The 13,895-nt window shown below is 44.2% G+C and overlaps 1 protein-coding gene across 1 annotated transcript in view; it reads right to left on the minus strand.

Annotated features, from left to right (window-relative positions):
- LOC126190967 (endoplasmic reticulum transmembrane helix translocase) overlaps positions 1–13,895 on the minus strand; it is a 176,233-nt gene that overhangs the window by 153,179 nt on the left and 9,159 nt on the right. The window contains exon 3 of the mRNA XM_049931631.1: positions 1,563–1,753. Coding sequence (XP_049787588.1) covers positions 1,563–1,753 — 191 coding nt within the window. The remainder of the gene's footprint in view (positions 1–1,562; positions 1,754–13,895) is intronic.

A 13,895-nucleotide genomic window follows, 5' to 3' on the forward strand; every position in this document is an offset into this window, starting at 1 on the left:
ATTTTTATATTTTCTCCTTTCATCAATTAAATTCAATATTTCTTCTGTTACCCAAGGATTTCTACTAGCCCTCGTCTTTTTACCTACTTGCTCCTATGCTGCCTTCACTACTTCATCCCTCAAAGCTACCCATTCCTCTTCTACTGTATTTCTCTCCCCCATTCCTGTCAATTGTTCCTTTATGCTCTCCCTGAAACTCTGAACAACCTCTGGTTCTTTCAGTTTATCCAGGTCCCATCTCCTTAAATTCCCACCTTTTTGCAGTTTCTTCAGTTTTAATCTACAGGTCATAACCAATAGATTGTGGTCAGAGTCCACATCTGCCCCTGGAAATGTCTTACAATTTAAAACCTGGTTCCTAAATCTCTGTCTTACCATTATATAATCTATCTGATACCTTTTAGTATCTCCAGGGTTCTTCCATGTAAACAACCTTCTATCATGATTCTTAAACCAAGTGTTAGCTATGATTAAGTTGTGCTCAGTGCAAAATTCTACCAGGCGGCTTCCTCTTTCATTTCTTAGCCCCAATCCATATTCACCTACTACGTTACCTTCTCTCTCTTTTCCTACACTCGAATTCCAGTCACCCATGACTGTTAAATTTTCGTCTCCCTTCACTATCTGAATAATTTCTTTTATTTCATCATACATTTCTTCAATTTCTTCGTCATCTGCAGAGCTAGTTGGCATATAAACTTGTACTACTGTAGTAGGTGTGGGCTTCGTATCTATCTTGGCCACAATAATGCGTTCACTATGCTGTTTGTAGTAGCTTACCCACGTTCCTATTTTCCTATTCATTATTAAACCTATTCCTGCATTACCCCTATTTGACTTTGTATTTATAGCCCTGTAGTCACCTGACCAGAAGTCACGTTCCTCCTGCCACCGAACTTCACTAATTCCCACTATATCTAACTTTAACCTATCCATTTCCCTTTTTAAATTTTCTAACATACCTGCCCGATTAAGGGATCCGACATTCCACGCTCCGATCCGTAGAACGCCAGTTTTCTTTCTCCTGATAACGACATCCTCTTGAGTAGTCCCCGCCCGGAGATCCGAATGGGGGACTATTTTACCTCCAGAATATTTTACCCAAGAGGACGCCATCATCATTTAATCATACAGTAAAGCTGCATGCCCTTGGGAAAAATTACGGCTGTAGTTTCCCCTTGCTTTCAGCCGTTCGCAGTACCAGCACAGCAAGGCCGATTTGGTTATTGTTACAAGGCCAGATCAGTCAATCATCCAGACTGTTGCCCTTGCAACTACTGAAAAGGCTGTTGCCCCTCTTCAGGAACCACACGTTTGTCTGGCCTCTCAACAGATACCCCTCCATTGTGGTTGTACCTACGGTACGGCTATCTGTATCGCTGAGGCAAGCAAGCCTCCCTACCAACGGCAAGGTCCATGGTTCACGGTCCATGGTTCTCAAGGTATAGGGACAACAAATTTTATTTCTTTAAGTTTTTGTCTTCAATATAATTTTCCTCATTTTTACCAAAAGTTTTACCACCAAATAATGAGAAACAAAAAAGCAACAATAAGAAACTTACTGGTTTCTTCCATATCTGAGATCTGCATTTGCCACATCACTGTCTTCTTGATGTCCTTTCCAGTCCATATAATCCCCAAATGGGAGACTAATGGGAAACTGTAAGCCACGAAACTGCTTCTTTTCAGGATCCCAAACATACTTTGTTTTTTGAAACATAAACCATATGACTGGTTCCTTCGTTACTCCATCCTGAGGAGGAAAAAGAGCTCATAGAATGTGCAGATAAACATAGCAATTGCTGTATTTTATTTATTAGGAAAATTAATGTTCTGCACAAATTGACAGTTGCCAAGAAAGAGTGTTAATACCACTGCAGTGCAGTACAAATACCGTAAAATTATCAACTGTAGGCACACAATCCCCGACACAACAAGAAAATGTTGCACTCTAAAAGAAACAGCTCAATAACATTGTGTATCTAATTGTTGAACAACTTACCAAACAAGAAAGCACTGGTAGATAGACATAATTAAAAAAAACGCACACACACACAAACTTCAAGCTTTCGCAACCCACAGTTGCTTTATCAGGAAAGAGGGAAGGAGAGGAAAAGACGAAAGGAGAGAGGGTAAGGAGTTATTCCAATCCCGGGAGAGGAAAGACTTACCTTAGGGGGAAAAAAGGACGGGTATACACTCGCGCGAGCGCGCGCACACACACACACACACACACACACACACACACACACACACACACACATATTTAAAGGCAAAAGGTATGGGCAGAGATGTCAGTCGAGGCGGAAGTGCAGAGGCAAAGATGTTTTTGAATGACAGGTGAGGTATGAGTGGCGGCAACTTGAAATTAGTGGAGATTGAGGCCTGGTGGTTAATGGGAAGAGAGGATATATTGAAGGGCAAGTTCCCATCTCCGGAGTTCGGATAGGTTGGTGTTAGTGGGAAGTATCCAGATAACCCAGACGGTGTAACACTGTGCCAAGATGTGCTGGCCGTGCACCAAGGCATGTTTAGCCACAGGGTGATCCTCATTACCAACAAACACTGTCTGCCTGTGTCCATTCATGCGAATGGACAGTTTGTTGCTGGTCATTCCCACATAGAATGCGTCAGTGTAGGCAGGTCAGTTGGTAAATCACGAGGGTGCTTTCACACGTGGCTCTGCCTTTGATCGTGTACACCTTCCGGGTTACATGACTGGAGTAGGTGGTGGTGGGAGGGTGCGTGAGACAGGTTTTACACTGGGGGCAGTTACAAGGGTAGGAGCCAGAGGGTAGGGAAGGTGGTTTGGGGATGTCATAGGGATGAACCAAGAGGTTACGAAGGTTAGGTGGACGGCGAAAAGACACTCTTGGTGGAATGGGGAGGATTTCATGAAGGATGGATCTCATTTCGGGGCAGGATTTGAGGAAGTTGTATCCCTGCTGAAGAGCCACATTCAGAGTCTGATCGAGTCCCGGGAAGTATCCTGTCACAAGTGGGGCACTTTTGGGGTTCTTCTGTGAGAGGTTCTGGGTTTGAGGGGATGAGGAAGTGGCTCTGGTTATTTGCTTCTGTACCAGGCCGGGAGGATAGTTGCGGAATGTGAAAGCTGTTTTCAGGTTGTTGGTGTAATGGTTCAAGGATTCAGGACTGGAGCAGATTCGTTTGCCGCGAAGGCCTAGGCTGTAGGGAAGGGACCGTTTGATATGGAATGGGTGGCAGCTGTCATAATGGAGGTACTGTTGCTTGTTGGTGGGTTTGATGTGGACGCATGTGTGAAGCTGGCCATTGGACAGATGGAGGTCAACGTTAAGGAAAGTGGCATGGGATTTGGAGTAGGACCAGGTGAATCTGATGGAACCAAAGTAGTTGAGGTTGGAGAGGAGTTCTTCTTCACTGTGAGTCCAGATCATGAAGATGTCATCAATAAATCTGTACCAAACTTTGGGTTGGCAGGCCTGGGTAACCAAGAAGGCTTCCTCTAAGCGACCCATAAACAGGTTGACATACGAGGGAGCCATCCTGGTACCCATGGCTGTTCCCTTTAATTGTTGGTATGTCTGGCCTTAAAAAGTGAAGAAGTTGTGAGTTAGGATGAAGCTGGCTAAGGTGATGAGGAAAGAGGTTTTAGGTAGGGTGGCAGGTGATCGGCGTGAAAGAAAGTGCTCCATTGCAGCGAGGCCCTGGACGTGCGGGATATTTGTGTATAGGGAAGTGGCATCAATGGTTACAAGGATGGTTTCCGGGGTTAACAGACTGGGTAAGGATTCCAGGCGTTCGAGAAAGTGGTTGGTATCTTTGATGAAGGACAGGAGACTGCATGTCTGGATCTCATGTCACGATCTGGACTCACAGTGAAGAAGAACTCCAGAATTTCCTCTCCAACCTCAACTACTTTGGTTACATCAGATTCACCTGGTCCTACTCCAAATCCCATGCCACTTTCCTTGACGTTGACCTCCATCTGTCCAATGGCCAGCTTCACACATCCGTCCACATCAAACCCACCAACAAGCAACAGTACCTCCATAATGGCAGCTGCCACCCATTCCATATCAAATGGTCCCTTCCCTACAGCCTAGGCCTTCGTGGCAAACGAATCTGCTCCAGTCCTGAATCCCTGAACCATTACACCAACAACCTGAAAACAGCTTTCACATCCCGCAACTACCCTCCCAACCTGGTACAGAAGCAAATAACCAGAGCCACTTCCTCATCCCCTCAAACCCAGAACCTCTCACAGAAGAACCCCAAAAGTGCCCCACTTGTGACAGGATACTTCCCGGGACTCAGACTCTGAATGTGGCTCTCCAGCAGGGATACAACTTCCTCAAATCCTGCCCCGAAATGAGATCCATCCTTCATGAAATCCTCCCCACTCCACCAAGAGTGTCTTTCCGCCGTCCACCTAATCTTCGTAACCTCTTGGTTCATCCCTATGAAATCCCCAAACCACCTTCCCTATCCTCTGGCTCCTACCCTTGTAACCGCCCCCAGTGTAAAACCTGTCCCACGCACCCTCCCACCACCACCTACTCCAGTCATGTACCCGGAAGGTGTACACGATCAAAGGCAGAGCCACGTGTGAAAGCACCCACGTGATTTACCAACTGACCTGCCTACACTGTGACGCATTCTATGTGGGAATGACCAGCAACAAATTGTCCATTCGCATGAATGGACACAGGCAGACAGTGTTTGTTGGTAATGAGGATCACCCTGTGGCTAAACATGCCTTGGTGCACGGCCAGCACATCTTGGCACAGTGTTACACCGTCCGGGTTATCTGGATACTTCCCACTAACACCAACCTATCCGAACCCCGGAGATGGGATCTTGCCCTTCAATATATCCTCTCTTCACATTATCCACCAGGCCTCAATCTCCGCTAATTTCAAGTTGCCGCCACTCATACCTCACCTGTTATTCAACAACATCTTTGCCTCTGCACTTTCGCCTCGACTGACATCTCTGCCCAAACTCTTTGCCTTTAAATATGTCTGCTTGTCTCTGTATATGTGTGGATGAATATATGTGTGTGTGTGTGTGTGTGTGTGTGTGTGTGTGTGTGTGTGTGTGTGTGTGTGTGTGTGTGTGCACGCGCGCGCGAGTGTATACCCTTCCTTTTTTTCCCCCTAAGGTAAGTCTTTCTGCTCCCGGGATTGGAATGACTCCTTACCCTCTCCCTTAAAACCCACATCCTTTCGTCTTTCCCTCTCCTTCCCTCTTTCCTGATGAAGCAACCGTGGGTTGCGAAAGCTTGAAGTTTGTGTGTGTGTTTCTGTTTTTTATTGTGTCTATCTACCAGTGCTTTCTCGTTTGGTAAGTCACAGCATTTTCTTAAATATAATTGTTGAACAACTTACATTGTACCAATATTTAAACAGATTTTAAAACAGTGTTATTTTTTTATGGCTGAAGGCACAACTACTGGCATCTGGCATTTACAACTCTTAGTTTGAGTTTTAGACATAATATGTAGCACATTCCACGAGAAACAAGAGAAACATGGCAAGAGCACAACTACACCAAGATTATTGTGACTAATTACCACAAACATAGCAATATTAACAGCTTTATCCAAATAAACTCAAGTCATTTTTACAGTGCACTACTGTCCACTACACAAAATGTTGATGACACATTATGTTAACATATAATAAAAGTCTCTCAGATTTTTTATAAAGGTCATTCCAGATATCTGACCCAGGATAACATGGAAACAACACATGGTTCTGTCTACACCTAACATATCAGAAATTTCCATCAAATATGTCAACTGCCTACTATCATCAAAGTAAGAGAAACCTGTACATGTCAATAGGTTGTATTTATTTAGGAAGCGAATATGTCATCTCATTGTCAAAGCACACTATTTTCCAGTTGGGCTTTCATCATGTATTCGGACATCACACCTCAGGGATCAGTTCTTTATGCAGATAATAAACAGTCACTTTACGACTGTATGCAAACCACAACCTTGAGGAAAAAGTCATGATCCAATTTCAACACAAAATAGCAATCAGTTTGCAATACTAGTGAACTGTTGCCCTATGATCTAAGACATTTTTATACGGAAACAGGTTAGAAGCCAAATTTGCCAAGATTTCATTAAAAGCCACCAGTTTTTCATTATCTGTCACAAAATTTTCTTGTCTTCAGAGATACATCACGTAGGAAAGATAACCTAAGAAAAATACTAAACTGTATGTTACTTTTCGTAGTTGCATTAAATGTAAAAAGTTATTGTAAAACCATTAATCAGCTGCATAATACTCAAATATTTAAAATAAGACCACAGGTGAAGAATGGACTTTCTATTCAAGAAAGAATGAGCAAGAAGGCACACGCTTAGTTAGCAAGCTGCAAAATCAGACTTATTTGAACAGATGTCCATAAATTAATGGTTGTATGTGCTAGTTTCAGGATACTTTATTATTTGTGAGTACACACACTTTTTTCAGCTCTTGCCTACCTAACGTTCAATCTACAATATAAGTTGACAGACACTGGACTGAAAGGGTGGTTATATCATACTGCAGCTTACTTTAGTAGTTAAAGATGATTCACAAAGGATGTCATAGAAAAGATGATTCCATAATGCATTTCATACAGACTAGGCAAGCTTTATTGGAAAGTAAGGTTTCACAATCATGTCATCTGATAACATAGGAAGTTAATCAATTATCACAGCACTTGCTCATGTTATAGTATTGGATTTTATGCTCTTGTGACTTCTTAATACTTATTTTATTGCTTCTTTGTTTTTATGATATACTGCAAAGGAGACCTGAACAATTCATATTTTTCCTTAAACTGTTCTCCCACAAAAGAGATTAAACATCTGAAAAGTAAAACATTATTTAGGCTCTAAAATACCTGAACAAAGAAAAAGCCTACACTATGCACAAATAAGAACATAAATAGCTAAAAATATGTTTCATTGTAATGGAAAGTCCTGGTGAAACAAAAATAATTTAAGGAGTAAAGATAACATATCAAATAGCAGGAATGTTGAGTTGTCGAAAGGACACAAACAAGACTAAAAACTTCACTAGCTTTTAGATGAACACTCCTCATTCCACCCCCAACCCCTCCCATTCACGGCCACATTGAACAGGCTGACTACATCGCACCAACACTGCGATTCTGCAACTTGACAAGGGTGAGGTGGTTGAGTTGGGAGGAGAGGGCGAGCGCACAAAGTTGGAGAGCAGGAGGACAGTTGGTGGAAGGGTGACTGATGGCTGGGAGGGAGAAGCAATGGGTGCACAGGCTGGAATGTGGAACAGCCACACATTCCAGAGAGCTCATGCAGTGCTTGATTACATGTAGGAGTGGCTTGGGGGTGGGGTGATGGACAGGGAGAAGAGTTTGTGGGGAAAATACTGAGGATGTAGGATGAGTGAAGTTAGGGTCCTGGGGCAGAGGTGGAGGTGGGTGTGGGACAGTGGGCTGGCAGAGATTGAGGATTACTGATCGTATGATGTGTTGCAAGGACAACTCACAGATACATAATTCAGATAAGCTGACATAGAAAGATCCAAATGGCAGGAGCTGTGAATCAAACTCCATCCACAGGCCCTGGCAGGTCAATCAATACTGACCACCTACCATGTAATCCTCTGCCAATGGTGTCACTTGAAGCAGTATGGAGGGCGTGAGGCCAGCACACCACTCTTCCAGCTGTTTTCACATTTTGTGACCTGAAGCTGTGACGATTTGGTCAAGTAGATATTCAGCTGGCACCATGAGGCCAAGTGCATCTGTTACAGTCCACCTGTCAAGGAAAAATCTCTTGTACGTTGGCTGTCCTGACCAGTCGGCCATTGAAATCAAGCCACTACCAAATAGTGTGGACAGATGGCTGGCTGTTATGCCCACATAAAATACTGAGAAGAAACTGCAGCAGAACTGATATATGATATTAAACCTTTCACAGTTGTTATTTGGCTAAGAAAAGAAGGTGCAATGAATAAAGAAAAAATGACATTTGCTTTGTTATAAACAGAGATACGTAATCAGTCAGAATACGGTAATACGGTCGGCAAGACTGATATAAGACAATAAGTGTCTGGCGCAGTTCTTAGATCAGTTACTGCTACTACAATGGCAGGTTATCAAGAATTAAGTGAGTTTGAATGTGGTGTTATAGCTGGCGCATGATCAATGAGACACAGCATCTCCGAAGTAGTGATGAATTGGGGATTTTCCTGTACGACCATTTCACGAGTGTATCGTGAATGTCAGGAACCTGGTAAAACATCAAATCTCCAACATCGCTGCGGCCAGAAAAGACCTTGTGAGAACGGGAACGACGACGACTGGAGAGAATTGTTCAACATCACAGAAGTGCAAACCTGCAAACTGCTGCAGATTTCAACGCTGGACCATCAACAAGCATCAGCGTGCAAGCCGTTCAACGAAACATCATCAATATGGGATTTTCCACTGGCCACCAAACTCCTCAGACACAAACATTATTGAGCATATCTGGGATGCCCTGCAACATGCTGTTCAGAAGAAATTTCGATCCCCTCATACTCTGGACAGCCCTGTAGGATTCATGGTGTCAGTACTGCCCACCACTACTTCAGACATTAGTTGAGTCCATGCCATGTCATGTTGGCACACTTCTGCATGCTCATGGAAGCCACACACATTAGGCAGGTGTACCACTTTCTTTGGCTCTTCGGTGTACAAGGGTAATCCCAAAAGCAAGGTCTCCTATTTTTTTATAAGTACATAGACCTGTTTATTTCTACAATGGTTTACATCAGTTTACAGATTGAACATTTAGCTATTTTTCGACATAATGACCATTTATGTCGATGCATTTTTGTAAACGCTGTGGCAGTTTTTGTATGCCCATGTCATACCAGCTCGCCACCATGTTGTTCAGAAAGTTATGAACTGGCATGATTGTTGCTTGGTCTCAGGTGTAAAGTGGTATGCTCAGGTTTCATCACCCATGACAACTGAGTCCAGAAAGTTGCCCTATTCGGCCGCAAGGCGGTGAAGAAATGTGGGGAAAGCATCAACTCGTTGTCGCATGTGGTCCTCAGTCAGCATGCGTGGCACCCATGTTGCACACACCTTCCGGTAGTTCAATGTTTCCACTAAAATTCTGTGAGCGGTGCTTCGGGAAACCTCAGGAACCAACGTGCAGAGATCATCCAGGGTGATCCGCCAATCTTCATGCTTGCTTTGCTCAACCTTCAACACTGTCTCCTCCAAAATTGACGGTCTCCCACTCCTTTGTTCATCATGAATTTCGGTTCGACCAGCTGCAAACTCTCTACACCACTTACGAATATTTTTGGCATCCATGCACGACTCACCATACACTTTCGTCGACTTTCAATTGGCGCAATGCCCTTTGCGTTCAAAAACCGAATAATTCGCACTTGGCGGTAACATCCAACGGAAGCTCCATTCTCAACGGCTGCCAAGCCTAGACTGAGCGCCTCAGCGTGGCGTGTGCATATTTACACACAGCGCATGAAGCACTCTTCATAACAGTGTGACCAACTGCCACACAGAGTTCTGTACTTATAAAAAAATAGGAGACCTTACTTTTGGGATTACCCTCTTATTTTCACATGCAAATAAATGTTGACACTTTGAAATGTTTGTACAGTTTTGTATTCTTTCAGTGCCTTGTCAGCTTGTAGAATTTACCAAATGGCCTTTGTCAAGAATATGCATAACAAACTTTGCTTTTGAGAGTAATAAAACCTACTAACATTACTAGACAATGAACTGGCTTCCAAACTTGTAAGAAAATTTTTTAAGTTGAACACTGCAGTAATTAACTTAAATTGTGCTTTCCTACTAAAGGCAACAAAGAGAAAGCATTGTAATTTGAATTTTTGAATGAGAAGACGGTAGACCCAAAGGTTTTTCCCTCTCCAGTATTTTACTACTGACATTCTTAGCTTCCCAGAGGCATTTATATGACATAATATTTTGAAGAAATAGTGGAATTCTTCTTCAAAAATAACATGGAGAAGCTGGCAAATGTTATTTTAACCTACTTTTCAAGGCAGAAATAAATTATATTCTAGTGGAGGCCACGTCTGTTAAAGAACCTCACCGGGGAGCTAATGAATTTGTCTGTATGTTTGGTCTTCAAAATACCCTGTTTCTCATAAACTCTAACCCAAGTTCAAAAAGCTTTGAGATAGCTTCATTATTGTGAAAAAAGAGTTTCTGGTTGTATAACAAGCAACTTATTGAACCACATGAAGAGAAACAGTTTCAGGCAGAGATGAAGGAAATATTGCAATGCACCTGGTTGCACCTCCAAACGACAGTACATTTAAAATTACTTGATAGTTGATCTCTGTCCCTTGCCACTACAGTTTTGCCACATCAGCTGCCAGCTACTGTTCAGTTATAGACAACACACAAACACAGCAAGTTACTTCAGAAATTTTGCTATTAATGTGTAACGCGGAGTAATGTTGAAGGCTGCCACTGCGAGGTATTTTGGAAATGCGAGATAGTCTGTCAACTGCTGATTTTAAGGGGTTGCGGCAGGAGATGCATTTTGTAGCCCTGAATTGCAACTTGTGTCCTATGCTAATCTCAACCTTGTGATGTATCTGAGAAAGCATTGGTCAACATTCTGTGGCAGAATTAAAATCACCGTTGCTTTGCCCACGGCTATTAAAGCTATCCTCTACGAGCAAACTCGAGAAAGAAAAAGTTCAGTTTCAGTGCTACAAGTGAACTGTACTTTCTTGCTGTCATTGGTTACTTGAAAGTATCCTCTCGGTGAATACATGAGTTGCCGCTTGGCACTTTTACATCCCAGCTGATGTTACTCAGGCAGTGAATTGTATTTAGGTGCAGCCAGCACTTTCGCTTAAGCTGGCAAAGATGGGGAATCCATATCAACTGAGAATTGAAGGCCAGTGTTAAAAAGCGATAAGTCTCCACCGCACTGAGTAATTGGACATCGTGGTAAAGTTCTGTTTCTTGGTGAACAGTACGACATCGACACAAGCGCATGACGCGAGTCCTGGCAATGGGAAACTGAAAGCCATGTGTGAGGGCCGCTGCTTGTGCTTTTCGTATGGTGTCTTGCGGTCGACGTTCAATGGCACCCACACTAGAGGAGCAATAGTAGAGGCAAAACTCGTCAGCATACAAGGAGGGTAATACTGAGGACCCAACAGCTGCTGCTAGACCATTGATAGCTACTAGAAGGAAAGGGACAGTCGGTACAGAGCCCTGCAGGTCCCCATTCTCTTTGGTATGGGGAGGTACTGTAGGAAGCACCAACTCGAATGCAGAACATACAGTGCAACAGGAAGTTCTTGATGAAAATCAGGAGTGGACCCCAGAGATCCTCCTTGTGCAAGGTTGCAAGGATGTGGTGTCGTCATGTGGTGTTATAAGCCTTTTGGAAGTCGAGGAAGACGGCTATAAGATGTTGACGTCAGACAAAAGCTGTTTGTATGGCAGACTCCAGGTAAACCAGGTTATCAGTAGTGGAATGGCCTTTGTGAAACCTATCCTGGGATGGGGCAAGAAGACCCCGAGATTCAAGGAGCCAACACAAATGCTGGATCACCATGCGTCAAGCAACTTACAGAAAACAATTTGAGACTTATTGGGTGATAATGTCCCTGCCTAGAGGTGCTTACCCAGTTCCAGTACTGGGAGAATGGTATTTCTCACCACTGTGATGGGAACTCACCTTCACTCCAGATGTGGATAAAGATGGCAAGGATATGAAGGTGACAGTCCACAGGTAGGTGCTTGATCAATAGGTTGTGGATGCAATCCGACCCTGGGGCTGTATCAGGGCAGTGGACTAGAACACTGGCCAACCCCCATTCACTGAATGGAGCATTATGTGGCTCCAGGCAGCCTGCAGTGAAAGACAATTGCTTTTGCTCCATCCACTGTTTTAGGATTTGAAAGGCAGGTTGATAATTCTCAGACGTTGAGGCTTGAGCTTAGTGCAGAGAAATATGTTCAGCAATGGTATCTGGATCAATGCAGACAGTGCCATTCAAGGTAATACCAGGTACGCTTGCAGGTGTCTGGTATCCATAGAGAAACTGTTCCCAACATTCTTGCTTCAATCTTTTTATTAGGAGGCAGACCCAGGCACGGAGTAACTTAAAGGCAATGAGGTGCTCCATTGATGGGCGACACTTATTGCATTGAAGAACCAGCCTATGGTATTGAATGACCTCTGCTACTTCCAAGGACCACTAAGGTACTGTCTTGCACTGGGGCAGGCCAGGGAAAAGAGGACCGCTAAATCAGCTGCCAAAAGAATGGCTGCAGTTGTATTCTGGACTGCCTCATCAATATCTCCAAGTGGAAAGGATCCAAGGTTGACAGCAGAGGTGGAAGGATCCCAGTCAGCACTGTTAAAAGCCCATCTGGGCAGGTGTCCAGGGGAGAGACACTGAGGGAGGGGTAGGACGATGAGGAAGTGGTTACTACCACACAGGTCATTGTGGACCCTCCAGTGGATGGACGGGAGAAGAAAAAGGCTGCAAATGGAAACATCAATGGCCGAAAAACTTCTGCCACACTGAAGTGTGTGGGGGTAACAATATTCAAGAGGCAAAGGTAAGTTGTGCCAGTAAATTTTTGAGGTCTTTACCAGGGCCAGTGACCATGATTCCACCCCGCACAGGGTTATGGGCACTGAAACCATTCAAGATTAGAAAAGGTGGGGGGAGCTGAGAAACTAATGCAAACAGTATGTTCTGAGACACTTCACAATCTGGGAGGGAGGTAAACACTGCAGATGATAATGTCCTGAAATGTCCTTTCCCGAACAGCATCCAAAAGTGTATTAAGGGGCATGAATTCACTATATACAGTGTCTCGGACATACGTGCAAACTGTAGCCAACACCCTGCCATTAGTAGCATGATTCTTATAATATCCCCAATATCCACAAAGGGCTGAGGTCTGCTTTGCTGGAGAGCAAGTCTCCTGAAGGGCAATGCAGAAGGCAGGTGTAATGTTTAAAAGATGATGTGGCTCAGCCACATGGTGGAAAAAACTGCTACATTTCCACTGTCGATGTACAGTGAGGCCATGATGGGACAAAGGAGCAGGTTATGCCTTACAGTCACCTGCTATCACTGGTTGAGGGGTTATGGCATCAAAGTACATAGCTTTAGGTTCCACTGTGTGGTGCGAACTGGGTCCTCAGGGGCCGCTGGAATCTCTGCCTCAGTCACACGAGTGGAACAGGTGGGATCTAGTGGCATGGGGGTCACCGTACTGTCGTCCTTCTTGGAGGACTTTTCTTGCCTTTCCTCTCCTTAAAGGATTTCGATGACTGCAAGAGTTTCTCTGAATCAGTTTCAGGTAAAGATGACGATCGCTAAGCCCTGTGCCCAGCAGTCTGTAGCTCCTTCAGCCACTGGGTGATGTCCAGTTGTAAACAGGTGGAAACCTTGTAAGGAAGTGTCCCAAAGGACCCCTTCCTGGCAAGAGAAGCTGCCGGAAGGTGATTTCCATATGACTGGGAGATGGGGACCAATATCCCCGGTGGGCGGGAAACCATCAAATCCCAAAGTAGGTGTGGGGGAAGCAGCAAGAGGGGAATCCCCAACCATCAGGGGGCCTGGTTTGGTTGAGTGGCTCTGAGGGACTGCTATAGGAGGTGTAACAGGCAGGGGTACCGTCACCAAAGGGGGTGACGTCATCATAGCTGTAGCATATGACTGTTTGACATGCTGGGCGCAATTGCTCGTACTACTTCTTAGCCTCTCAGTAACTGTGTTTCTCCAGAGTCTTCTATTTTCTTTTTCTATCTCCCTGGAAAATAATGCAATCTGGTGAGCAAGTGCTTTCTACAGTTGACACAGGTGGTGGGAGGTACAGGGAGTATCTGCAAGTAGAACTTG

This window comes from Schistocerca cancellata, chromosome 6 (assembly GCF_023864275.1).
Source record: "Schistocerca cancellata isolate TAMUIC-IGC-003103 chromosome 6, iqSchCanc2.1, whole genome shotgun sequence".
Classification (NCBI taxonomy): Eukaryota; Metazoa; Arthropoda; class Insecta; order Orthoptera; family Acrididae; genus Schistocerca; species Schistocerca cancellata.